General features: G+C 37.7%; 1 protein-coding gene and 1 long non-coding RNA gene across 2 annotated transcripts in view; one reads left to right on the top strand and one right to left on the bottom strand.

The window, feature by feature from the left end:
- Sytbeta (Synaptotagmin beta) overlaps window positions 1-16,813 on the bottom strand; it is a 52,901-nt gene extending 36,088 nt beyond the window's left edge. The window contains exon 1 of the mRNA XM_069823264.1: window positions 15,961-16,813. Within this exon, the coding sequence (XP_069679365.1) occupies window positions 15,961-16,056 (96 nt within the window). The 5' untranslated portion in view covers window positions 16,057-16,813. The remainder of the gene's footprint in view (window positions 1-15,960) is intronic.
- Window positions 1-25,966, top strand: part of LOC138697775 (uncharacterized) — an 89,911-nt gene that overhangs the window by 48,240 nt on the left and 15,705 nt on the right. The window lies entirely within an intron of this gene.

Below are 25,966 nucleotides of genomic sequence, written 5' to 3'. Positions count from 1 at the left end.
ATCGTCTTAACCCTCTCCCCATATCCCGACAGTAAGAAAAAAACTCACCTCAGTACGTGTTTCCAAACAGTTAACATTCCTGCCACTACCGGCGTTACCGTACGTACTTGCTAGGCAACTTCTCTGGCACATAAGTAATACGCCTTTGCGGAAGTGTAGGAAGATTGAATTCTCTAGGCTCATCGGCTAGCCACATGACGGCATACGGCGAGCCATGACACACTTTGAACTGAACACGCAGTATATCCCCATTCAATTGCTGTGATACAAAACATATTTCAGTTACAACCTCCATACCTCAGGCTTCACTTCAATCGTGACGTAACGACAGTCTAAGCACAACTAACCTAATATCCTCATGTTGTGATATAAATTCCTACCTTTAGCCTATTTATAACTAAGCAATGGCGAAATTGTTTCTTTCATCTTAATTCCTGTCGGTAATATTGCGCGACAGCCTACTATGTAGAATATTACAGCAATGTATGATTAAGATGCGTCTTTAACTGTGAACTTTTGAATGCGGTATAGACTTATTACGTTTTTCTGTAATGTTGACTGTTTTGTCAGTAACAACAAAGAAAAACTGTTCTATGTTCATCTTTATGCCAACATTTTTGTTGATTTTGACATTATTGACAATGGTTAGCATATCTGACCGTGAAACGAGTGGGCCTGTATTCAAATCCTGGGTGGGACAAGTTACCTGGTTGGAGTTTTTCCGCGCGATGAGCCTAGAAGTTATGCTCTAAACCAGGCCTGCACAAGGTTTACGCTCTCCGAGCCGGCTCACAGCTCATGAGCGGAATGCAGATATTAGCTGCGCTCAGTATAGGGTGGACTGGAAGAAGGGGTGATCTCGTACAAAATATACACAAAAGGGAAGTACTAGTACGAGTGTTTATGAAATGAATTCCCGTTCAGTGTTTGCAAAACTATCTTGGATTATTATTAATTAATAAAGAAATATTTATTTTACAGAAATAATAGAAATTCTATAGCTACTTAAATGTACAATATCATTTTGTTATATTTTTATTTATCAGTATATCAAAACGAGGTTTTATGCTGTTGGCAGCTGAAAGGAACAGTAGCCTACTGATCGTAATGCAACATCAGTTACAGATGTTCGATGTCTGCCTTTGTTAAAGTTGATTATAGAAAACAGTTGCTCACAAATATAAATGTTGAGCCAAACATAGCAATCATTTTCACAGCCAGCCTGTGTAGTCGTGGATATTATTGCTAATGTTTAGTCTTGTAAAACTCAACCAGGCTAGTAGTATTATTGAAACGATCTTTAGCCCTTAGGCCACATTGAAGATCAATAAGTTCGAGCTGTAAATCGTTAAATGTTAAATGTTACGTTCCGTCTTTTAGATTCCTCCATACTGTATTGTAGCAGTAGCTAAGCAACGTGAAACAGTTACTGAGAATAGGCCTACACACTGCACTCCACTAGATAACTGAGTGGTCGTTTCCCTCTCCTCTACCTATAGCAAGTCTATGTCATTCTGACGTATCTTCCTCTCCGTTTCGGCGAGCGGGAAACACGGCTCTCCCGCTCCGAAGGAGCGCGCGCGCTCGTTGAGCGCTGTTTGTGCAGGTATGCTCTAAACTAAGAACAAAACGCCTTTCTAATGCGGCCACTTCTCCGACATGTTTGTTTCGCTGGCTGCCGCTTCTTCAGGGTGCTGTACATTTTATTTATAGTTTTCTTCCCAAAGGGCAGGCCTTTCTCTGAAAATCCAGCATTCTCCGATCTCTCTTTTCCGCCTTGCCCTTGGTCTCCGCATATGAGCCATATACCTTAATGTTGTCTATCATCTGATATCTTCTTCTGCCTCTAACTTTTTCCCCATTCACCATTCCTTCCAGGCACCCTTCAGTAAGCAGTTTCTCCTAGTGACCCAGCCAATTTTGTTTTCTCTTCATGATCAGTTTCAGCATTATCCTTCCTTCATCCACTCTTTCCAGCGCAGTTTCATATCTTATTCTTCTCTGTCCATTTCACACGTTCATTGAATCTGTGAGGAGAAAAAGGGAGTACAATAATAATCTAAAAGGTATAGGAGTTCGCATCCTTGCAACGGTTCTTAGAACTTCATATCTTAACATTTATGTCAGCTCCTAGCCTCCTGACTACCTGTCTCACTACGTCTCACTTGAGGAACTTAGGAAACATTTAGCAGGAAAGAATCTGATATATGGACGTAGCAGTATATTTTAAAATAACGAGGGGTATCTAATCAAGCGCAGTTATCCGCATAACAGGCACAACGCGACTGCTACCGCATCAACCTCAGTAAACGTCGAAGAGCGGGGGAAGCACAACCAAGGTCACGTATCCATTGCCAGTCAAAGTAGTGAACGTTAGAATTTGGAAATTCAGAAAGAAAAAAAAAACATGTAGGTCAGTGACCAACATCTTTTAGCGCTTATTTTGACATTGTTTTGACGCATTCCAGAAACAACAGACAATTTTCTACTGTTTATGCAGTGATTATCAATTGCCTACCGTTAAAATGAACACCATGAAGTTGGCAGTACTTTATTAACTGATATATTCAAATGAGTGAGCCGTTGGAACATGGGGCCTTAGCAGTCTTGACATTTCATTAGTGATTTTCACACCGTCTGTGGCGTATAGTGAGGTTAATTTAAAATGAATGTTAAGTTAAGTGAAAAGGGTGAAGAGTTAATAATTGATAATGGTTCTAAGTACCGTAGGGTTCAGATATCGATGTAGAAACAAAAATGCAGTTCATTTCCACGAGCTTTGCTCTTTCGGGGTATTTTAATGTAACGTTTTTATGTATATGTTATTATTAAATAAAAATAAATAATTTATAGTGTGTGATCAATAAAAAAGTGTTATTTTAAATAGCAAAATTGGTCATACGCTAGGCCTACCTGATTTCAATGCAGCTATCACTGTAATATTTTAAAGTAATTTATTTATTTTATGACAATCACTTTCGTGTGTACTATGTTCATCGGGGCGCAACTATGCCATGTCCATCCTGCTACCTGATTTCTTCGGGGCGCAACTATGCCATGTCCCATCTGCTACCTGATTTCTTCGGGGCGCAACTATGCCATGTCCTATCTGCTACCTGATTTCTTCGGGGCGCAATTATGCCATGCCTAGGCCTTCCAATTGACCTCGGGGCGCAACTATGCCATACCGAACCAGTTCACTTTTGGAGAGAGAAGAGTGCATGCGTATGCTATTTATTCACCATCATCATCATAATTTGCCTGCAAAGATTGATTTCTTTGGTTCATTATTTTGAGGATTATGAATCATCATCATTCACAGATAGTGAGACCGGCCACGTGGTCATGACGAATTTCCACCGCTTAACATAACAGGACAAACCAAGACGGAAACATGCCCAGTCATTATAGAAGGGAGAAAATATTTTTACTTTTGCTTTAAAATAGTCTTTGATATATGAAAAAAATATATATTACATAAAATTTTACGGGTATTTATGATCTTGTTAGCTGCTGTGACTCCATTTTTAAAACTCTGGTACACAGAGGTTTTAAATGACAATAAATTTTGATTCCAATTTCCCGTAACTTAAATTTTTTTATTTATTCTCACACAAAAAGTTAGAGGTATATATCTTCAGAACTATTAATGTTGCATGCATGCTATTTGAAACACGCATTCTTTAGGATTTTAGGAAACTTCTTTGCAATAGAAATTTGTTATTTTGTTTTACTTGAAAAATATGCCTCCCTTTTTCTATAAAAGTAACTTTAAAAATTCATTCTTAAAATGTAATTACTTATCCTAAATTTACGAAAGCCAATATCAAAACTGTGCTCGAGAATTTTTAAAGAATGTGTTTTTAGAAGTAAAATGTCTTAGAAATTTTGAATTTATTTTTAAAAATGTTTGAGATAGGTCTACATTCTGAGAGTGTTTAAAAAAATTGTTTTCCAGAAATGTTTTATTTTTCAAAAACTAATCTCGAATTTAAGTTGTGGCAACAATGATATTTCTACACGAAAAGAAAATTTAAAATGTACTTCATTAGATAAGAAATTTCAAATTGTACAATTCTCTCCCTTTATACAGTAAATGTTGACGCTATAAAGAATTGAGTAAATTTGTCGCGAAACGTGTGGAACGTGATAAATCCTCACCGTCTTCACATCATTTTTAATATATTCCATGAAGTTGTCATGCTTTATTGCCGTTAATTAAAGTAGTACAACGAGTTGAACACAATAGAATAGACCTTGCACGTCAGCACTTGTCGGTTCGTAGAATTCCACTCTCTTTCTCTCTCTAGACGGACTCCACTATTGCAGAGGGGAGGAGGAAATTCGGCACGTTGGTCGAAAATTTGTGAACCTCTGGTCCGGACCATTCGCGTGAGTGCAGAGGGGAGGCCATTAAATATACCACTTATTGAACGCGCGTAAAATTAATTTACCGACCTCACAACGGAGGGCATAAATCTGATTACTACATACCGTTAAGTTCTGGATAATTCGCTTCTATTTTAAGCACTGTAGCTGACAGAGAGAAATCAAATCTTTTAATGTAATGTTCTTACTGAGTTGCACGTAATTTACAATTCAGTCATAATCTCAATGTTTTCAAGCCACGAGCTAACTTTAATGCTATATGACTCTTATTTCAGGCAATAAATTATATAATTGTTGTGTCGTGTTACCTAAGTACATATTTTTTTATTATTGTCGTTACTTTTGTGTGACATATCTGTATGTTATTACAGTTGGTAATATAAATGTCGTAAATCGGTGTTCCCAAAAGGATTAAAAGTTATTTAGATGCGTTTCAACGCGATGTGGAGTAGGATTACGTTATATAACATGCGTACGATACACATCGCGCGGCCTAGACATTTTATTGACCAGTGGGAGGCATATCCGTGTCGCTAAAGGTTGGATCGGAACCACGCCTTCCCGCTGCTCCTTCTGATAGATTACTTATTGCGTGCTAATTCAAGAATCCTGTCCATCGCCCTGACTCAAATGCTTGCGCTTTTAAGTAGGGATTCGATTTCAGACAATAATGGAAGATTTATGTTTCTTTCATAATGACTATTGGACTATTTATTTTCTTATTCTTTAGGGCGACCTATATATTTTGAAATACTGAATCAGTTTATTCGACTGTGCGTCGTATTCACAAGAAATACCTAAGCAACCCAGACAAATGCTTAGGCTGATTATCTGGTTGGGTTTTTTCTGATGTTTTACCTAACCGTGGGGCAAATGTCATGTAATCTATGGCGAATTCTCGGCCTCATCTCGCCAAATACCATCTTGCTATCACCAATCCCATCGACACTAAATAACCTAATAGTTGATACAGCGTCGTTAAATAACCAACTAAAAATCACAGAGGCAGCCGGTATGTCATTTTGTAGAGAAACTGGGAGTGAACTGAAGGTCCTGGGTTCAATCCTGGGTGTTGATGGAATTTTTCTCGTCAAAATTTACAGAACGGTCCCGAAGTTCACCCTGCATCTTATGAAATTGAGTCTTTCCCGGGGGTAAAAGGCGGTCGGAGCGTGATGCCGACAACACAACGTCATTCTAGTGTCGAGATCAAGAAATCATGGAGCTCTACCTCCATAAACTCCAAGCGCATTCATGGCGGATATAGAGGATATTTTTTACCTTACTAATAACAGAATGTACAAATTATCACAGAGATAGACATCAATCTGTCACCAGTTCAATGTAACAGATCATTGAAAAATGATTTTTTCTCAGTTTTTTTCCTTGTCGGTTATTTTCTATCCCTACACCTACTAATTTAGACTATTATTGTCCAATATTCTAAGCTGTGTAAGAAAGGAAACATTTCCAACGCTTTATATAATAATACTTCATTAAAGCTTCAAATCTTTAGTTTGTACTGTTCTCTTTACTGTGAAGAAAGGGCGATTAATAATTTATATTTAGATTTCGAAACTTGTGTTGGGCAAGCCCCTGGCCCGGACAACACATTGGAATGTCACAGGGGAAAACCCATAATTCTTCACCATCATTATTTATTATCAGTGTAGTGTAGACCCACCACCTTTGATGCACTCTGGATAGTCTCTGACGAACTAAGTCATCTACGCTGTCGACGCTAGCGACATCTGTGGACCCGCTCGTAGAATCGGAGTGAATGACGGTACGTTAAGGGTCCCGCCACTGCACTGGGGAAAAAATCGAGTAAATCGTCATTGTTATTTATGAAATCAAGACCTATTGATTTATTAATAAAAATTATGTTTCATGTGCACCGTTTCCAGTACAATTGACTCGTAACTGACGACTGACTGACGACTTACTGACCGACTGACTGACGACTTACTGACCGACTGACGACTTACTGACCGACTGACGACTTACTGACCGACTGACTGACGACTTACTGACCGACTGACGACTTACTGACCGACTGACGACTTACTGACCGACTGACTGACGACTTACTGACCGACTGATGACTTACTGACTGACTGACTGACTGACGACTTACTGTCCGACTGACGACTTACTGACCGACTGACGACTTACTGACCGACTGACGACTTACTGACCGACTGACTGACGACTTACTGTCCGACTGACTGACGACTTACTGTCCGACTGACTGACGACTTACTGACCGACTGACGACTTACTGACCGACTGACGACTTACTGACCGACTGACTGACGACTTACTGACCGACTGACTGACGACTTACTGACCGACTGACTGACGACTTACTGTCCAACTGACTGACGACTTACTGACCGACTGACTGACGACTTACTGACCGACTGACTGACGACTTACTGTCCGACTGACTGACGACTTACTGACCGACTGACGACTTACTGACCGACTGACTGACGACTTACTATCCGACTGACTGACGACTTACTGAACGACTGACTGACGACTGACGACCGACTGACTGACGACTGACGACCGACTGATTAACGACTTACTGACTGACTGACTTACCGACTGATCGGCAGCATTCCGAGAACCACCTATTCGGGTTGAGAAATTTTGTTCATAATCTTTCGAGTTTGAATGTTTTAGCCTTAATACGTTTATCTTGCATTACCGGCTAGGAAACATGTTTAATTTTAATGTGCGAGTAGCAGCGATATTCCTTCCAATGATTGCGTTATTTACGCCAAAACTTGGACATCCACAGCTAGTACTGCTCAAGGCTACTGTTGTAACGATATCACCTACATTTGATTTCGGTTTTACTTAACACGCAACATTAACACTAGCAATACCAACCGGGGGGGCGGGGGTACTTTGTGACAACCTTCTACGAAATTTATATTTTAAATATGTAATTGATATATTAAAGATATGAAAATATTATTTATTCTCAGTCGTGAATCCTTCTATCTTATTGTGTTATTGTTTAATCGTTTTCACTGATAGTTTTACTAAAATACGAAAATATGTCAAGGTAGACAAAAAGTATCAATTAATTGAGGGCTTTGCCGGAAGAAAGGCGGATAGACCTATACGCCCTTCTTCGGGAAAACGGTTTAAAATGTAGTGAATAATTCGCTAATTATAGTAGCGAAATTTTGTTTTGATTGTACTGTACATACCTGCAGGACAGGGCTCCGTGCGTGTATAACATTTTGTTCAGGTGCGTTTTAAAATCTTAAATTGCATGTATCTCAATTCGCCATATTGACGTATACGTCCTTTTTTCCGGCAAACCCCTCAATTAATACTTTCAATAAAATAAATGGAACAATTTTATTAGAAGATATTATGGAAAATTCATGTCTAAGGCTGTGCAAGTAAGATTATATAAAATTCCATGAAAACCCAGTTTATTTTTTGGCCCTGAAACCTGGACATTAAAAAAGAAAGATAAAAGATGGTTAGAAGCTCAACAAATAAAATTCTTAAGACCGTTAGCAGGATTCTGTAGAATAGATCATGTTAGGAATTAAAGTATAAGAAGCATGCCAATATTGTAGAGACATGGAAAGATAAAGGGCCACCGGCGTCGCTCAGTCGGTTAAGGCTCTTGCCTGCCGGTCTGAAGTTGCGCTCGGGCGCGGGTTCGATCCCTGCTTGAACTTATTATCTGGTTGGGTTTTTTCCGAGGTTTTCCCCAACCGTAAGGTGAATGCCAGGTAATCTATGGCGAATTCTCGCCCTCATCTTGCTATCACCAATCTCATCGACGCTAAATAACCTAGTAGTTGATACAGGTCATTAAATAACCAACAAAAAAAATAAAGGACACAGTGGAAAAATAATATTTTGAGAATGCAGGAATTTGGGTTACCGAAACTGGCACTACAGTATAAATCAATAGGAAGGAAGGCTATTGGAAGACCAGAATGAAGGTGGTCTGACCAAAATTGAGTCTCGGAACAGGCCTTGGAGACCCAATCCTTGTATGTTTATATGATGATGATGATAATGATGATTTCTTACATTTTCATAAATGTTAATATTCAGTGAATTAATTCACACTATTTATATCACGGCAGTCTTTTGAAAGACTGAAAATAACTTTTATAAAATATAACTGCTTTTTAACAATGATGACTATCAAGTAACTCTTGACATGCTGCAACAGTGAACTTTAACAAGCTGCGGAAGCTGTTGTGTTTTAAGCGCAGCATTTTCAAATATAAATGTACACTGACGCAATGGTTAGTGCCCGCTCTTCTGTCTTCCATTCCCGCGCAAGTATTGAAAGTAAAACTAAGACTTGATTCAGAATACTTCCGATACCAATTAGTTGTTTTGACTGTTTTACCTGCAACACGTTGTATGGCGAATCGTGTTACAAACGCAGTGAGTGGATTGATAAGAAAGGTAAGTTTTCATTCTGCTAGCAGTATCATGGTCACCTCGATCGCCCGACTTAATCTTATGGATTTCTTTGTGTGGGGGATATGAAATGTCTGGTTTACGAGACCCCGATAAATACGGCAGAAGAGTTGACAGTCCGTAGTACGTAGAAATCAATCGTGCATTCAGTTAAATGGAAGGCAGTTTGAACCACATCTCTGATCAACATTTTTTTCTCATCACTACATTTAGGTAACAGTCTGAGCACTGTCTCTTCACACCACTTATTAACTCGTAGCGCCGAAAAGACAAGTGTGAGTGGTTTTTACATATAAAAAATATGTTTGTTTTTACCTCCTGTATCATCTCTGAGACGTAAACGAACTTTTCTGACACTCTGTATATTGAAGCTACGGCTAACTGGAGAATACGAGGATTAATCTTCATCTTTTCTCGTGTAAAAACAATGGTTGTGGGAAGAGAGACATTATTTGATGTTAGAAACCATAAATTGGAATGCTACGATGTTACTTATTGTCTGATTTCAATATGGCGACTGCAACTGACGTTCGACTTTGGTTGCAACGATTTGCATATTTGAGGCACATCAAAAGGTTGGGTAGAAAGCCGCGGAAGTTTTAACAGGACATTGCTTTAATATAAATCTACATGAACGATGTGAAATTGCGACCATGAGACAGTGTATGTTGAGACCACCTGTTGCTCAGGGTGGATGTAGAATATAATGCAGCCGTTCGAGCGTAGTGCTTCAATTGGAGACGAACTTTAATTGCACCCCAGATCGTGTGATTTGATTGTTTCTGTGTGAACTCATTCGCCCGTTTACTCAAGTATTTCGACATAAAACTCTGTAGCACTCTTCGCTGTATAGAGTAGTCTGAAAATTTCGAAGTATCTTGACGTAATGAAGGACATCGTCGAAGTTCTCCGCAATTGAAATTTAACAATGCTCTCACGCATTATTGAAATAGATGGATGTAAAACTTAGGACTTGTAGACTAACTCTGGTAGATGGCAGACGAGGATGCATAATTTTTTAGTATTGTTCGTGTCTTATCAGAATATTCCAATCGTAAATGAATGTTTAGGCTTCATACTAATAGAGCAGAACTCCGATACCTCTGCATGTTACTGGAGATTTATGGCGCACAAAGGTCTGTTTTTATTATTTTTATTTCTCTTTTCTACAACGCTGAATATCTTTTCTATAAAAATGGATTAAATCGGCGGCAATTCTTTCGAAGGGTACTGAATTAAACCCCTTAAGGCTCAGAATGGCTTTGAGATAGAGTAACATAATTAAAGGTATTTATTCCAGAGCAATATAACAGACTCATTTAGAAATATGTGGCATTATAAACAGTAATAATGGTAATTGATCATCAATTCATTTCCAAGGATTGGATTCTTTGATTCGTTCTGTCGTTACTTTTGTGAATAATATGAAGTGACATGAAGGCGTCGGTGGGCTAGTATCCGTTTAAAATTAACTCTGTGTCCATCCTTCTAACCGCTTTCCACACAAACATTAAACATTATATGTGCATCTGAAACTTACTTCCAACCCAATTTACTTACAACGTTGATGATTATTATTGCCATATTTAGTTCACAATTTTTTCCATAACTTCACATACTCTCGCTCTCTCTCTCTCATTGTGTATAAACCAATATGTTAAAAATATTTACTTGTTATATCTGCATTACATTTTACCATAGTCTTGTTTGTTTCGTGTCTAAGTGATGTCGCATGGGAAATTAATCTAGAGCTGTGATTTTGGCCTTTTTACTTATTTTATTCCTTTATTCAAAGTTATAGGCACTTTAATTAAATATCCATTATACAGGCTTAGGATTAAGATACGAGAGTTATATAATGCCTAAAATTGCATATTTCGGTGATAAGTGCCTATTTCTGGTATTGAAGCTTATAAATGCTTATTATTATAGATTTATTAATTTGTCCTACAGAATGATATCTGTAATATTAACTATTAATATTTGAGGAGAAAAATTCGCTCCGGCGCCGGGGATCGAACCCGGGTCCTTGGTTCTACGTACCAAGCGTTCTGACCACTGAGCTTTGCCGAATTCAATCCACACCACCGGATCGAACTCTCCTCCTTCAATGTTTCCCTTTGTGGCCTGACTCCAAGTTAGGCATATATGTTGACGTATATGGCCAATGTCAACTGCCATTATACTAAGAGCGCCTCAGCTGAGTGACTTGTTTGGCCGGGAATCCGCAGTTAAGTGCACAGTAATCTGTACAGACATATGCACTGCTAGCTATGAGAATATTATAGATTTATTAATTTGTCCTGAGAATTTAACTGCGGATTCCCGGCCAAACAAGTCACTCAGCTGAGTGCGCTCCTAGTATAATGGCAGTTGACATTGGCTATTAACGTGAACATATGACGGGTCTAGTATCAAAACCTACCACATCCACTTTGCTATATTTTGAGAACAATGAGAAAAACGTGCAGTTATTCGTTGGATGTGGCAGGTTTTGAAAATAATCCAATTTTTACTATGCAATATATATTGGTTGTAGTTCAAATTTGAAAAAGCCAGCCGGTGCATGTGGTAGATGTTAGAAAGTACTCCAAAATACATAAGGAAACTCAATTTTTAAAAAAGTGGATATGGCAGGTTTTGATACTAGACCCCTCATATATGCCTAACTTGGAGTCAGGCCACAAAGGGAAACATTGAAGGAGGAGAGTTCGATCCGGTGCTATGGATTGAATTCGGCTTAGCTCAGTGGTCAGAACGCTTGGTACATAGAACCAAGGACCCGGGTTCGATCCCCGGCGCCGGAGCGAATTTTTCTCCTCAAATATTAATTATACATGCCTGTTTCGGTCTTTTAACTTTTCAAAGTTTTAAATCGTCCTTTTGTTCGTTCAATTGTCAAAGAAGGGACTGGAAATAGAATATGATTGAAATAATATTGTGGGTAAATATTCTGGCGGATATTTAGCTCGTTTCCATGGCAAAGAAAATCACGTTGTTTTAACATATATCACATTGTGCCATAGTTGGTAGCTAAGTTTGTAGAATGTGGCATCACTCTTCTCTTCTAAACTTCATTAAAATGGCAGTTCATCGTAATTCTGTTTCATTTCATATTTTCCATTGTTACTGTAAGTATGGTACTATTTGAACGAAAGAAGTGAGAAGTGAAATTGGTATGAATTCTACATTAAACAATAGAACAACGAGAATAGTTTTTAAGCTGAAACAATGCCAAAGCAAGTATCATCTAAGAATGTATTGCTAAAAAAATGGTTGTCAGATGATGGAAATGGTCCTAATTTACAATAAACATTAAGATCATCAACTGTTAATACTGAAAAAATGAAAGACCCTGTCCAATCCACATTAAGCAAATATAACGTCACGAAAAATTAGAGCTGTTGCTGTAGAAAAGATAATATTAAGACAGGATCCTGGATGGGACACAGTATGAAAATAGCTAATGTAGTACGTGGAAAGACGCAGAAATTGAAGGCATTGGAGTCACATCAGGTTACTTGTTTCATTATGTTCCACTCACGTCTTGTGAGGATGAAATATTATTTTCTGCATTTAAGAATATTCTTAATGATAGAATAACATCTTTCCAATAGAGAATTTAGAAAAATTTATTGTTATGCATTGTTCTGTCGACGACAGTAGCAATACACTTTGCAAAGAGCATGAGAAAGATTAGTTTGAAAATACTAATTGAATTGTAATAAATGCCTATTAACAGCCTATTATGTATTTTAGTGCATATATAAATCACTGATTAAATTTCCAACTTTTTTACCGTGTTAATATTTAGGATTTACCTTGCTTGTCTAGTCTTGTGCTTCATTGTCCAAAGCCTAGTGGGGATCCTGCGCTATTTTCTGGTTTCCTGTTGTGATGGGATATGTTCATGATTCAGTCGAAAAGGTTGTGTATTTTGAAATTGAGTTGAGTGTTCAGGATGTGATGTGGGTGTGTTTTAGTATGTATATAAATTTCATATTGTTCTAGGGCAGGGCTGGGAACATTACGTGATTCTGAGAAATGAGCGCTGTGTGCTTTAAAGAGCGGGTCTTGCGAGCGCTGTGACGTATGCATACTGTACGTCATTCAGTGTCGGTGCAGTGGTGCCTCTGCAATATGATGGCGAACTTTGAAGACGGAGCTTCCGCTCATACATTAAAGCGGCCCGCTACTCCCAATGCTTTTAATGTCTCATGGGAGGAGGAGTTCTTTTTCGTAGAGAGCAGTGGATTAGCAAAGTGTTTAATTTGTCATAAAACACTCCAACTGATTAAGAAGTTCAATATCCAACGGCATTATTCTTTACAACATGCTACTGAATATGACAAATATGTTGGTAATGAACGCCATAAATTAATGCAACTTAAAGAAAATGTTTCTCATGTACATTATATTAGAGTATCTATTTGATATTTATATTGCATTATAAGTTATTATACATTTCGTAATATATAATTTTAAATTATACAAGTATTGCGCTATATCATAGTATAGTATATTAAAATTCATAATATGTCATATATCATACATTATATTATATTATATTATATTATATTATATATCAGATTATATCTCATATCATATCATACCATATCACATTATATTATATCATATTATATCATATCATATCATATCATATCATATCACATATTATATTATATTATATTATATTATATTATATTATATGATATGATATGATATGATATGATATGATATGATATGATATGATATGATATGATATGATATGATATGATATGATATGATATGATATGATATGATATGATATGATATGATATGATATATTATGTTTTAACAGGGTGACAATAATGCACTTAGTGAATCGGCTATGAGAATTAGCTACAAAAATTTGCCACAAAATTGCAAAGGAATTGAAAACATTCATGAAGGCGAATTCATCAACCGATGTTTAATTATATTGGCGTATGAACTCTGTCCACAGCAAGTAGGGAAGTGGAAGCCATACGCCTGTCTCGTAGAACCGTGGTTAGGAGATTGCAGTATGTGCTTATGGGTTATGTAAATAAGCCTAATGATTTGTGTGTGTGCATAGAGCGAAGTTTATTCCATTAAATTAATAAGAGTGTTATAAAGTCTGCACTGTGCAATGAATTGATGTAATATCCTTATAAACTATTATGTACTGACAGACTGAATGACTAGAACAACCGTGGCTCTTGTTATATTAATGCAGGGTGAGTCCGCCACTGCGTGAGCGTTCTGCTCTGGCTTGCCTTGCGGAGCGAGAGCAGCTCTGGCCTGCTATATGGAGCCGCTCTCATGCCCGGCCCTGTTCTAGGGTGTTAAGTTTCTGGGTTTTTGGCTGGATGTGTAGTATTTTCAGCAACATAGGCACTGACATGAAAATACTACACATCCAGAAACTTGACACCCTAGAACAATATGAAATTTATAAACATACTAAAAAACACCCGCATCACATCCTGAACGCTCAACTCAATTTCAAAACACACAACCTTTTCGACTGAATCATGAATACATCCCACCACAACAGGAAACCAGAAGCTAGCGCAGGATCCCCACTAGACTTTGGACAATGAAGCCCCAAGCAAGGTAAATCCTAAATATTAACACGGTAAAAAAGTTGGGAATTTAATCAGTGATATATAAGTGTTAAAAGTGTATATAGAAAAATAAAGAAGCATATACAGTTTAAATGCCTATTTCAAATATTTCACTGCCTTTTTGCCTGCCTATTTTTAAGTTTTTTAGTGCCTATAAGTCACAACTTTAAATAGGCTTAATAGTTTACACTCATAACTACCACCCTATCCCATTATCTCCTGGCCTAATTGCCTCATAAATGGTACCATGTTGGTATCACTTGTGGGGTTCAGACCTGTCTTCGGACAGTTTACTAAATAACAACTATATAAGTGGCATAAGGTACGAGAAAAGTTATATTACCGGTTGTTCTTTATGGTTGTGAAACTTGGACTCTCACTTTGAGAGAGGAACATAGGTTAAGGGTATTTGAGAATAAGGTTCTTAGGAAAATATTTGGGGCTAAGAGGGATGAAGTTACAGGAGAATGGAGAAAGTTACACAATGCAGAACTGCACGCATTGTATTCTTCACCTGACATAATTAGGAACATTAAATCCAGACGTTTGAGATGGGCAGGACATGTAGCACGTATGGGCGAATCCAGAAATGCAAATAGAGTGTTAGTTGGGAAGCCGGAGGGAAAAAGACCTTTGGGGAGGCCGAGACGTAGATGGGAAGATAATATTAAATGGATTTGAGGGAGGTGGGATATGATGATAGAGACAGGATTAATCTTGCTTAGGATAGGGACCAATGGCGGGCTTATGTGAGGGCGGCAATGAACCTCCGGGTTCCTTAAAAGCCAGTAAGTAAGGTACAAGAAAAGACGACGGCATTTTTAATTTGGTATCCTTTCGAGTGGGCTACCTTAATTAAAATGGACAGTCCTTCTTGTGCCCCACACTGTTGGCATTGTTTTCGAATTAAGTTATTGTTCTAGAAAAATGTTTCTACTGTAATATTGAATATTAATGCTGATTAGCAATACATCAACTTTTTATTTTGCGCGTAGCTTAAATGAGTAAGTGAAATAAACAATTTTAATATTAAAGATTATATTAAGTTGTCCTACAGAATAACATCTGTAATATTGACAATTAATATTTGAGGAGAAAAATAAACAATTTTAATTTAAAATTTAATAAACATTCGTATGTGAAAATTAAAAGAGGAATGTTGTCTATTTACACAACCGTTAAGAGAAGCTGTGATGTAATAAAATTGTTGAAACTAAATATGTACAAATAAAGTGTGACTTGTAGTACACACACCCATTTCCGGTGGAAGGGGAATCAATCTTGACTTCGTATCGGGACTTGAACCTGTCCCACTAGATTTGTAGTAGAAATATTGCAACTCGAAGGATAGTGAGGGACAAAACTGTTGTTAAATAAGGCAAATAAATTAATGGTAAATTTCAGTCCGAGTGTTAAATGTATTCTCAGGACTGTCCACATCACCAGGGGAAGGAATTTTGTGACTTACCTGTGATTTGTGTGTAGTTCTTTCCTTCGCCATTCGAGCCCATGTCTCCAAGCCCTTGTGAGTTATCCAGCAACCGGCGGGTCCCAGACCACTCATACTGACACTCCACAAGTGTTCAAGCGTGTTGACAAAACAAAGAGTGGCACTGTAACTTCACAGTATCGGAGCCAATTCACTGCCACACCAGACCTATGATTTTAGAATCTACATTATGCATCACTATTTCTGTTACGGAAAATAATTTTTTTGCGACTCTTTTAGATGGATTCTTCGTTGGTGCCTTATTTATGTAATTGTGTCTAAAGTACATTTTCTTGTTATGCATTTATAACTTATAAAATATTCTTATACAGCTGGATGTGTGCTTCGAGTTTATAGTATTCTATGAATAATGTTATGATTGTCTTCTTTCATCCCTGACATCAGTTAGAAGTATAGTCTAATATTTATGTGCAAAATTGAAATTTTAAATGTATTAATATCTCGATAATTCATATCCAAAATATAATATACTTATGACGATAACAATAAAAGCGGCCCAAATAACACTTCAACAACGATCTGTGTTTATGATGGAACGCCCTGCCAAAATTTCGTGTGCGTGACGCAAGATTCATTGGTTATGGTTATGAACATGCCATCGAGATTCCATTCGCGAGCGCCTCTCATTAGCTGTCACTTTTATTTCACGTTGCACAGTTGGGTATGCACACATGCATGCAGGCACCCCACCCACCATCTGTAGCACCTGAACTCCACGGCGAGCAAGCCAGCACTCGCCTTCCGTACCTTCGATTGGTTTGCTGCCAGGGTTCGGAGGAGGATTCAACAGGTTGGGCTGTGCGGGCCTGGGCGTCCCTCGGTGCATGCTCGGGCGTTGAGATGTAGCAATTTACTTCTCTCTCTCTCTCTCCCTCTCTCCCTCTCCCTCTCTCTCTCTCTTTCTCTCTCAACGTGCACGGATCGTGCGCACTATATGTGTACTTAGGCCTTTTTTTCTGTTTCTCTACGGTCTTGGTAGCTCATTTCCTCCGCCCCATAATTCTCGTCCATGTAACCACCCCTTTATAATTTAGCATGCACCGTTGATATTGAAGGGAGAGGAACTCGGGACAGAAAACCATGCAGAGGCGATGTCAAAAATTGTAATAGTGCAGTCCGAAAGAATAAACATAAAATATTCTTAATTAATATTTGGGGAGAAAAATTCGCTCCGGCGCCGGGGATCGAACCCGGGTCCTTGGTTCTACGTACCAAGCGCTCTGACCACTGAGCTACGCCGAATTCAATCCACAGCACCGGATCGAACCTTTCTCCTTCAATGTTTCCCTTTGTGGCCTGACTCCAAGTTAGGCATATATGTTGACGTATATGTCCAATGTCAACTGCCATTATATTAGGAGCGCACTCAGCTGAGTGACTTGTTTGGCCGGGATTCCGCAGTTAAGTGCGCAGTAATCTGTACAGACATATGCACTGCAGCTATGAGAATATTATAGATTTATTAATTTGTCATACAGAATAATATCTGTAATATTGACAATTAATATTTGAGGAGAAAAATTCGCTCCGGCGCCGGGGATCGGACCCGGGTCCTTGGTTCTACGTACCAAGCGCTCTGACCACTGAGCTACGCCGAATTCAACCTACAGCACCGGATCGAACCTTCCTCCTTCAATGTTTCCCCTTGTGGCCTGACTCCAAGTTAGGCATATATGTTGACGTACAGTATATGTCAACTGCCATTATATTAGGAGCGCACTCAGCTGAGTGACTTGTTTGGCCGGGATTCCGCAGTTAAGTGCGCAGTAATCTGTACAGACATATGCACTGCAGCTATGAGAATATTATAGATTTATTAATTTGTCATACAGAATAATATCTGTAATATTGACAATTAATATTTGAGGAGAAAAATTCGCTCCGGCGCCGGGGATCGAACCCGGGTCCTTGGCTCTACATACCAAGCTCTCTGACCACTGAGTTACGCCTCAAATATTAATTGTCAATATTACAGATATTATTCTCTATGACAAATTAATAAATCTATAATAATCTCATAGCTGCAGTGTATATGCCTGTACAGATTACTGTGCACTTAACTGCGTAATCCCTGCCAAACAAGTCACTCCGCTGAGTGCGCTCCTAATACAATGGCAGTTGACATAACATATATGCCTAACTTGGAGTCAGGCCACGAAGGGAAACATTGAAGGAGGAAGGTTCGATCCGGTGCGGTGGATTGAATTCGGCGTAGCTCAGTGGTCAGAGCGCTTGGTACGTAGAACCAAGGACCCGGGTTCGATCCCCGGCACCGGAGCGAATTTTTCTCCTCAAATATTAATTGTCAATATTACAGATATTATTCTGTATGACAAATTAATAAATCTATAATAATAAAATATTCTGTCTTGCAAACACACTCACTCACTCGCTCACTCACTCGTTCATTCACTCACTGCGAATGATCTAGGCGTAGGCTAGAAAAAAAACATTGCTTGAGAACAAAAGAATTTGAAGATTTTTTTAACTCACTATGTTATTATTTTAAAATTTGCCCACTTATTAGTTGAGGTAACTGAATTTAAAATTAGAACAAGGCACTTTGTACTTCACTCGCGAATTTTTCCAATTTAACTAACTTATTGACTGAAGATTGTTGCTCAATTGAAATTGTAGCCTTGTTAGTTACAGTTCGTTTTACACTACTGCGAACTTCCTATCGCTTCGCATTCTCGAGTTACATTGCCTCGGCTGCCACGCAGTCCACCAGTTTGTACATTAAATTCTCTAACTCAAGGTCATGTTGAATACATTTATCTTTCATCTGTCGATCGCCGTTTGCTTCTTTGGAATAAGCCATGTAGTTTATAAATTATAGGTGCGACAAAACTGATCTGAAAATGTGTCGGTCGACTTTTTGGGATGGCATCTTAGTACTAGACCGAACTTATAGGTATAGACGTATTCACGTCAAAAGGGTTGCGTTCCAGCGCCTTCTGCCAGACAAAAAGCACTGCTTATGACTATACAAACATATCTATCTCTCTTCAGTGTATATTTTAACGCCCGATCTTTTTGTACTTTCCGTCCTTCCTATTCAGAAGTAGCTGGATTCCATGCCCATCTGGTCAGCATGGGATCAACAGAAGGCATTGGGCACACAACTATTCTCTGTAGAAGGAACATAAACTACTATAACATATTCTTTTCCCATTTTAGTGAACATTGTTCTCTTTTAAAATCCGAAGCACCTCGTAGTAATTTGTGTTGCGAGTCTACATCCAATGGTGAAAATTTCATTTCAATCAGGAAATAGAAAAGTACATATTTTCCGATATAAATTCCATTACGCCACAAAACCAACAGCGTTAATTAAGTTTCATTCTATTCCTATAGGCGTACATTTTTTTTTATTTTGTTTATATACATGACATGTAGTGAATGTCTCAGTTCTCATTTCCATATGAAATGTTATATTTAATTTCTCATATGTTATGTTAGTTTGTTTGATAACATAATTTTTGCTATCAATCGGCACCATACTATTTAAATAAAAAGAAAGAACAATTTTAAAAAGTTTGAGAATTTTTATTTTCATAGGCCAACGACCACTAAAACTCTAAAATATAGACTAACATTATTATTTGCACAACATTAAATTTGAATTTTCATTATACCGAATATAGACAGAAAGTACGAAGTCCTTCTTATATGACGTTGTGGACTGCACAGAAAAGTTGCCTGTCGTACGTGCGGACATTGTATGCATGCAATTCACCTAAGTCTATTTTGAACTACTGAAGGAATTACTCAGTCGTGCCTAATGTAGCGCAAGCTATTGTATTTTTGTAATTGTTTGAGAATTGTGTAAAGCATTTTGCTGCGAGTTCTTATAGTTTTAAGTTTTGCATAAAGTGGAAGAAAATATCCGACAAGTCATTTCGAACATTTCGCAAGAAGGGATTAGTGAAGTTTATTTTATAATATAGTATAATATTCTTGTCATTTTAAATGTTGATTTTGTAAATAGTGCAATAATGTTAGAAATTATTATAATATGCATGTAGCTAGGCTTACTTTTTTTTATAAATTGGCGAACAATTAATTACAAGTAGGATCTATTAAATCAGATATAATGAGAAACACAAAATGGCGATGAACGCGTACTCGATCTTGGCTATTTTTAGCATTGAAACTTTAATCGGACATCTATTCGAGAAAAATGATTCTTACCATTTCTGTAAAACACTACACTCACTTTGCTTCTTAGCAGGAGCGCACCGATTCAATCAGCAACATAATTATCGTTGCTCGTTAGCAGCAGCGGGCCGATGCAACCCGCAACATATAATTATTGGAAAAATAAATTAAGTTTGAATATAATCGTATATGAATACATTCAATACATCACTAGTGCAGCAAATGTTGCTGCACTTTTTTCTTTTAATGGTTACAATAGTCATTAAGGGCCGTATTCATAGACATTCTTAGCGCGGGCTTCCGATGGATGATCAGCGAACTAACGTTTTTCGTATTCATAAACCAGTGTTAGCAATATGATATGATATGAATCCTGACCAAGTAACCAGTCGATAGCCGAGGCTAGTTTAGCACGCTCGTAGCGCGGGCTAGCGAAATGTCTATGAATAGCACCCCAAAAGTTCAAATTGCTTGTTTTATAATTATGTTCTAGGCAATTATAAGGATTCTACGATTTCCATGCAATTTTTTTATTTTGTTTCTTGCAGAATGTAAATGGATAAATGAAATGAGCTGTCCGGTATGCCCACAGACAACTATTTTCGGGAGACATATTTTAATACTATATGTAGATGTATTCTACTTACTTTTTGTTGTGATTTGTCAGAGATCCTAAGCTCCCAGATCTCACGTGGGGAGGGCACTATGCCAAAAGATCAAGTTTACAGTAGAGCCATAAAAGATGGAATGATTTTTCATTTTCTTGCCAACACAACAAGATGCTTTCTTTCTTCTTTCTCATGTTCATTGTAATTTTCAAACGATTATTTTGAAACATAAAAGAGTTTCATTACAAATATCTCAGTAACGCAAAATTTGTTGATATGCCCTTTCGGTATGATGCTCGCGACATATCGATGGTTGAGAACCAGACTGTTCTAAGTCCAACTTTTTATAAGGAAGAAATCTGTGTTTCATTGTGTTCCAGTTCTTGTCTGCATATATGAATCGAACAAAATTGTAAATATTTCTCTCCATCAGGTTGCTGTGAAGCTATTCCAAATTGTTTCATGAAGCTTTGAATGTCAGGAGCTTAAAATAGCTCTCCTGAAAAAAATAATAAAATGGACTTGGAACAGTCTGGATCTGGGCCATGGATATATTATAGTCACTACCCTCAGTGAATTGTGAGTCATAGGGGGTTTAAATGCCAAATTTCGTAAATAGAATAATAATGTTTAGAAATTACAGTAGGCTATTATAATCAGGCTTCGGTCCTGGGCACAGAAACGCATGAAGTTCAGAACGCACGGGCGATAGTGTTGTGTTGGTCGACTGGGGTGGGAGATGGAGCGCGCCGTTACTTTGTGTCATAACATTTAAACAGTCCGTCACAGTACGGCACAATAGTACATTATGCAACGAGCCTATAATGGTATTAATTAAGACGCGAGTATGTTTATGAAACGAGCGCAAGCGAGTTTCATAATTTTCATACGAGCGTCTTAATTACCATTATAGTCAAGTTTCATACGACTTTTTATGTTCGACCATAGTCTATTTCTAACTTGAAATTATTCATAAGTATTCATGTTATTCTTATCTGACTGAGGAGCGGAACTGACCTTGTGCAATACCTCGTAAATTGTGAGATGTGCGCAGACGCGAAAGTAGACCTATTGATTTTTTCCGAGAAACAAATGTCGACATTGACCTTCATATAATATAGAGAGTAAAATAAATATTAATCTTGATATAACCTTGAAATTAACGCTAATTATTATAGTAACAGAACTAGTTGTCTTTCGATTGCATATCCGAGAATAATCGATACTTGCGCTTTCATATTGCTACAATGGTATTTCCTGATTGGTGGAACACCTGAACATTAATGAATAGGTGTACTTTAATGAGGTCCATTAAAGGACTGCTACCAGGTGTATAAATACTACATTTCGGCATGGACGAGCATAAAATATATTTCACTCTGTACAGATGCAGTACATACAGCATATTCCTAGTGTAGACAATAAATGTCTATCATTAAAGTATTAACGTAAGTTGTAACCTTCAATCAGGTGTCCCTACGCCGAAGCCTGTTACACGTACCGCAGCCAAGCAGCAATACACACAACAGTATGCACGTTACGGGCCCACCTGTGCTGTTGCAGTCACCCTTCCATACGGGTCATGACGTCATTTATACTCCGTGTACTCTAAACCTCATACTGGTTACTCTGTGTCCCTAGGCCGAAGCCTGGTTATAATATAGGGCCTACATACAGCTATTTTATATGAATTTGTGAAATTACTTATGCCCTTTTGGTATGATGCCCTCGACATTATAGTCACTACCCTCAGTGAAGTGAGTCATAGGGAGTTTAAATGCCGAATGTCATAAAGAGAATAACAGTGTTTAGAAATTACAGTATTATAATATAGGGCGTACATACAGCTATTTTATATGAATTTGTGAAATGTTAATTAGTGTAGGCTGCCGGTTATCTTAGTTGTTAGAGCAACTGGCTACGGACTGGAAGGTCCTGGATTCAATTCCGGGTGATGACGAGATTTTTCTCGTTGCCTCAACTTCCAGAACGGCCCCGATGTTCACTTAGCCTCCTATCAAATTGAGTATTGGGTCTTTACCCGAAGTAAAAAGCGGTCGGAGCGCGGTGTTGACCAAATCATCTCATTCTAGTGGAGAGATAAAGCATGGAACTCTACCTCCATGCCTTCCAAGAGCCTTCATGGAGTATACAGGATGGAAGTGAAATAACCTTGCAGATTGAAAGGGACGATAGGAAACACTTAAATGAATAGAAAACCCTTTATTACGTTTTGTGATTAAGTGCACTGTTAATTAGAAAATTAAGTTTGAAGTTTCAGCAGTCCAGCAACATCTTACAAGCAAACATTCTGATAGGGGCAGATAAAAAAGTTAAATTTTTTTTCTTCACCCATGTTAATAATGTCAGAACATGTGCTTATATATATATATATATATATATATATATATATATATATATATATATATATATTGGCCACTCGACCGCAATTACGATGCCGTCCAGAAAGTGATTTTCCCTGGGGCCGTTTACAGAAAAAAGCACAATTCCATGGAAAGATTTATTAAAACAGATACCGCAATTGATACGCTATTTGTCAACATATTTCCCACTGGAATTGAGACATTTGTCATATCATGAGACAAATTTTTATGTCTTAGAAGTCAGCCGCCTGGGATCGGAAACAGCCTTTGACAGCGTCTGCACCTCTCTCTGTCGATCCCATGATATGAGAAATGTCTCAATTCCGGTGGAAAATATGTTGAAAAATAACCCAACAATTGCCGTGTCTGCTTCAATAAATTTTTCCAATGAAATTGTGTTTTATTTCTGTAAACGGCCCCAGGGAAACTTATTTTTTACGGCTCTCCTAATTGAAGTCGAGTAGCCAAAATTTGTATATGCACATCTTTTTACATTATTAACATGGTGAAAGAAAGAAATTTAACTTTTTTATCTGCCCCCATCAGAATGTTTGCTTGTTAGCTAACACACTCTACTCGTGATATAGATGTAAGGTCAACGAACTCGGTGAGTATTGGTAGGTGAGCTGCTCTCTGCCAAGACGTTGCTACTTCCTAGCTTCGTGCAATGGCTTGAATTTAGAGGTTTTTAAAATTAAATTTACACGAAAACCGTCCACGTTATTGAAATACGCCAGAGGGATAAATTATTCTTTATTAGATTTCCTATCAATATGGACAAAATCACGATCTTACTCGCAATAGTTACCGAATAAGAGATTGTTAAAGATTTGGAAAAAAAAAACATTATTTTCTAAAAAAAAAAAAACTATGAACTTTCCACCAATATGATATTATAGTTTTTTGTTACATATAACATGAGCTATTCGCTCTGGAAATCTGCAAGGCTATTTCACTTCCATCCTGTATAAACGATGTTTATGTAAAAATAATTACATTAAATTCAGATACGTATTTAGCGTAGTTGGACCGTAGAAAAAGTTAGAAAATATTCAGCTCTCCGCTTTTTACTTCTTAAATCCTCCATGTAAAATAGGATACGAGCTGTAGTGAGGCGATCGCCTGCGGTCTGGACGATCGATGTTGCGTTATTGTTAAGATGGAGGTTCAGACGTGGGGCGTTTCCTAAGTTCGCCCCTGTTGTTTGTCACAGGAGGTGAAAGGTCGTAAGAAGGAATTCACTATTTTGCAGGAGAATGAGCATATGAAAGCAGAAGCTGTTGCAAATTTAAATTTAGACATAATCTGTTTTCCTAACGTAAAAACTATAATTCAAAATTTGCTGTAATACTAATAAGAATAATGTTATAATAGACCTCTAGTCAGGTGGGTTAGTTCTGAACAACTCAACTCTATTGTTTTTGTTTCTTTACCATTCACTTTCTAACTCCATTAATCTAATTCCGTTTCTTCTCGCGAGCTTCGTTCGCGGACAAAATTCGTTTGATTTTATGACACTAGACCACCGCTATGTTTGAAACCTTGACACAGGTTTTATCGTCTTCAGAAATCTGTTTTTTTATTACATCTCAATTGATGATTTTGAGATTTAATAGTAACTACTAGTTTATCAAGAACGATTAGGCTTACATTACTACAACCCAGTAAACGCCATCTAGCTCGTTCTTGTGCGGCAGCCTTCCAGTTTCTCTTTCCCAATTTGGTATCATCATCTACTACGAGTATTCCATCAATCCATACATTACCATAATGTCATAGAATTAAATGGGCCGGTCGATAAAACGACTGTATGCTTATTGAGCAGATGTAAGTTCAGTACCGATCAGAAACAAAAATGTTTTCCTTTGCTATAAATTCGAGAAGTACTACAATAATAATAAAATAAATAAACCTAATCGAAAACCAAAAGCAAATAATTTCAGCGCCCAGAATTTTTTTCCTATCATGTGGCTGGCTGGCTTTTCGAGAAACGAATCCAGAATGGATCCATGTACAGTAGTGGCAAAAAAACCGGACCGACGGAATAATCAAAGTACCCGAAATGAGCCACTGCACATGCCACTCCCGCATTCACAAGATAGCGAGTAATCTATTGAAATTGTTGTAGTTTCGACTGCTGACGTAGCCCATTTCGAAAACCATTAGAAAATAAGCTGGTAAAATCCATCTTCTGGGAAAAATAAGTTAATTAAGTAGTAAAATATCCCTGCAATCGAAAAGTATTGGGAATAAATTGAATAAGGAACAAAGAAAGTTTCCTTCCCAGACAGGATTCGAACCACGAAAGTCTTAGTTACTAGTCTATCGTAGCTCTGGAGTGAATAAGGCTCTGAAATCAGCTACAAGGGTCGGTCCGTTTTTTTACCACTACTGTACAGTTCCAGCAAAAAAAAAAAAAATAAAATAAATAAATAAATAAAATAAAATAAAAAAATAGCCCGTCTGAATTTTCTTAAGTTCCAGATTCATCGCATTGCGCATGCTCAGTGCTCCAAAGCAGTGGTACTCACGAGATCGCTTGCCTTTTACTATAGTTAATTTTACTTATATTGTTGTCGTAATCCGAAAGGCATTGAAAAGATGCGATGAAAATTGATCTGTTCTTAATAGGAGATGAATATTTATAAATCGCGCAGTAAAATATAGTGATGGTAAACGAAATTAACCTGCATAATTAATTTAGAAAACTTTCCTCAACAATATCCTAACCCTGAACTTAGCAGTCTGCGAGCAAGCACGCTAGCACAGGGCTATCGGAATGCTTGCGATGAATTGTCGTAATCGGGGTTG

Source organism: Periplaneta americana, chromosome 4 (genome assembly GCF_040183065.1).
Source record: "Periplaneta americana isolate PAMFEO1 chromosome 4, P.americana_PAMFEO1_priV1, whole genome shotgun sequence".
Lineage (NCBI taxonomy): Eukaryota > Metazoa > Arthropoda > Insecta > Blattodea > Blattidae > Periplaneta > Periplaneta americana.
This window is presented reverse-complemented; position numbering and strand designations above follow the sequence as displayed.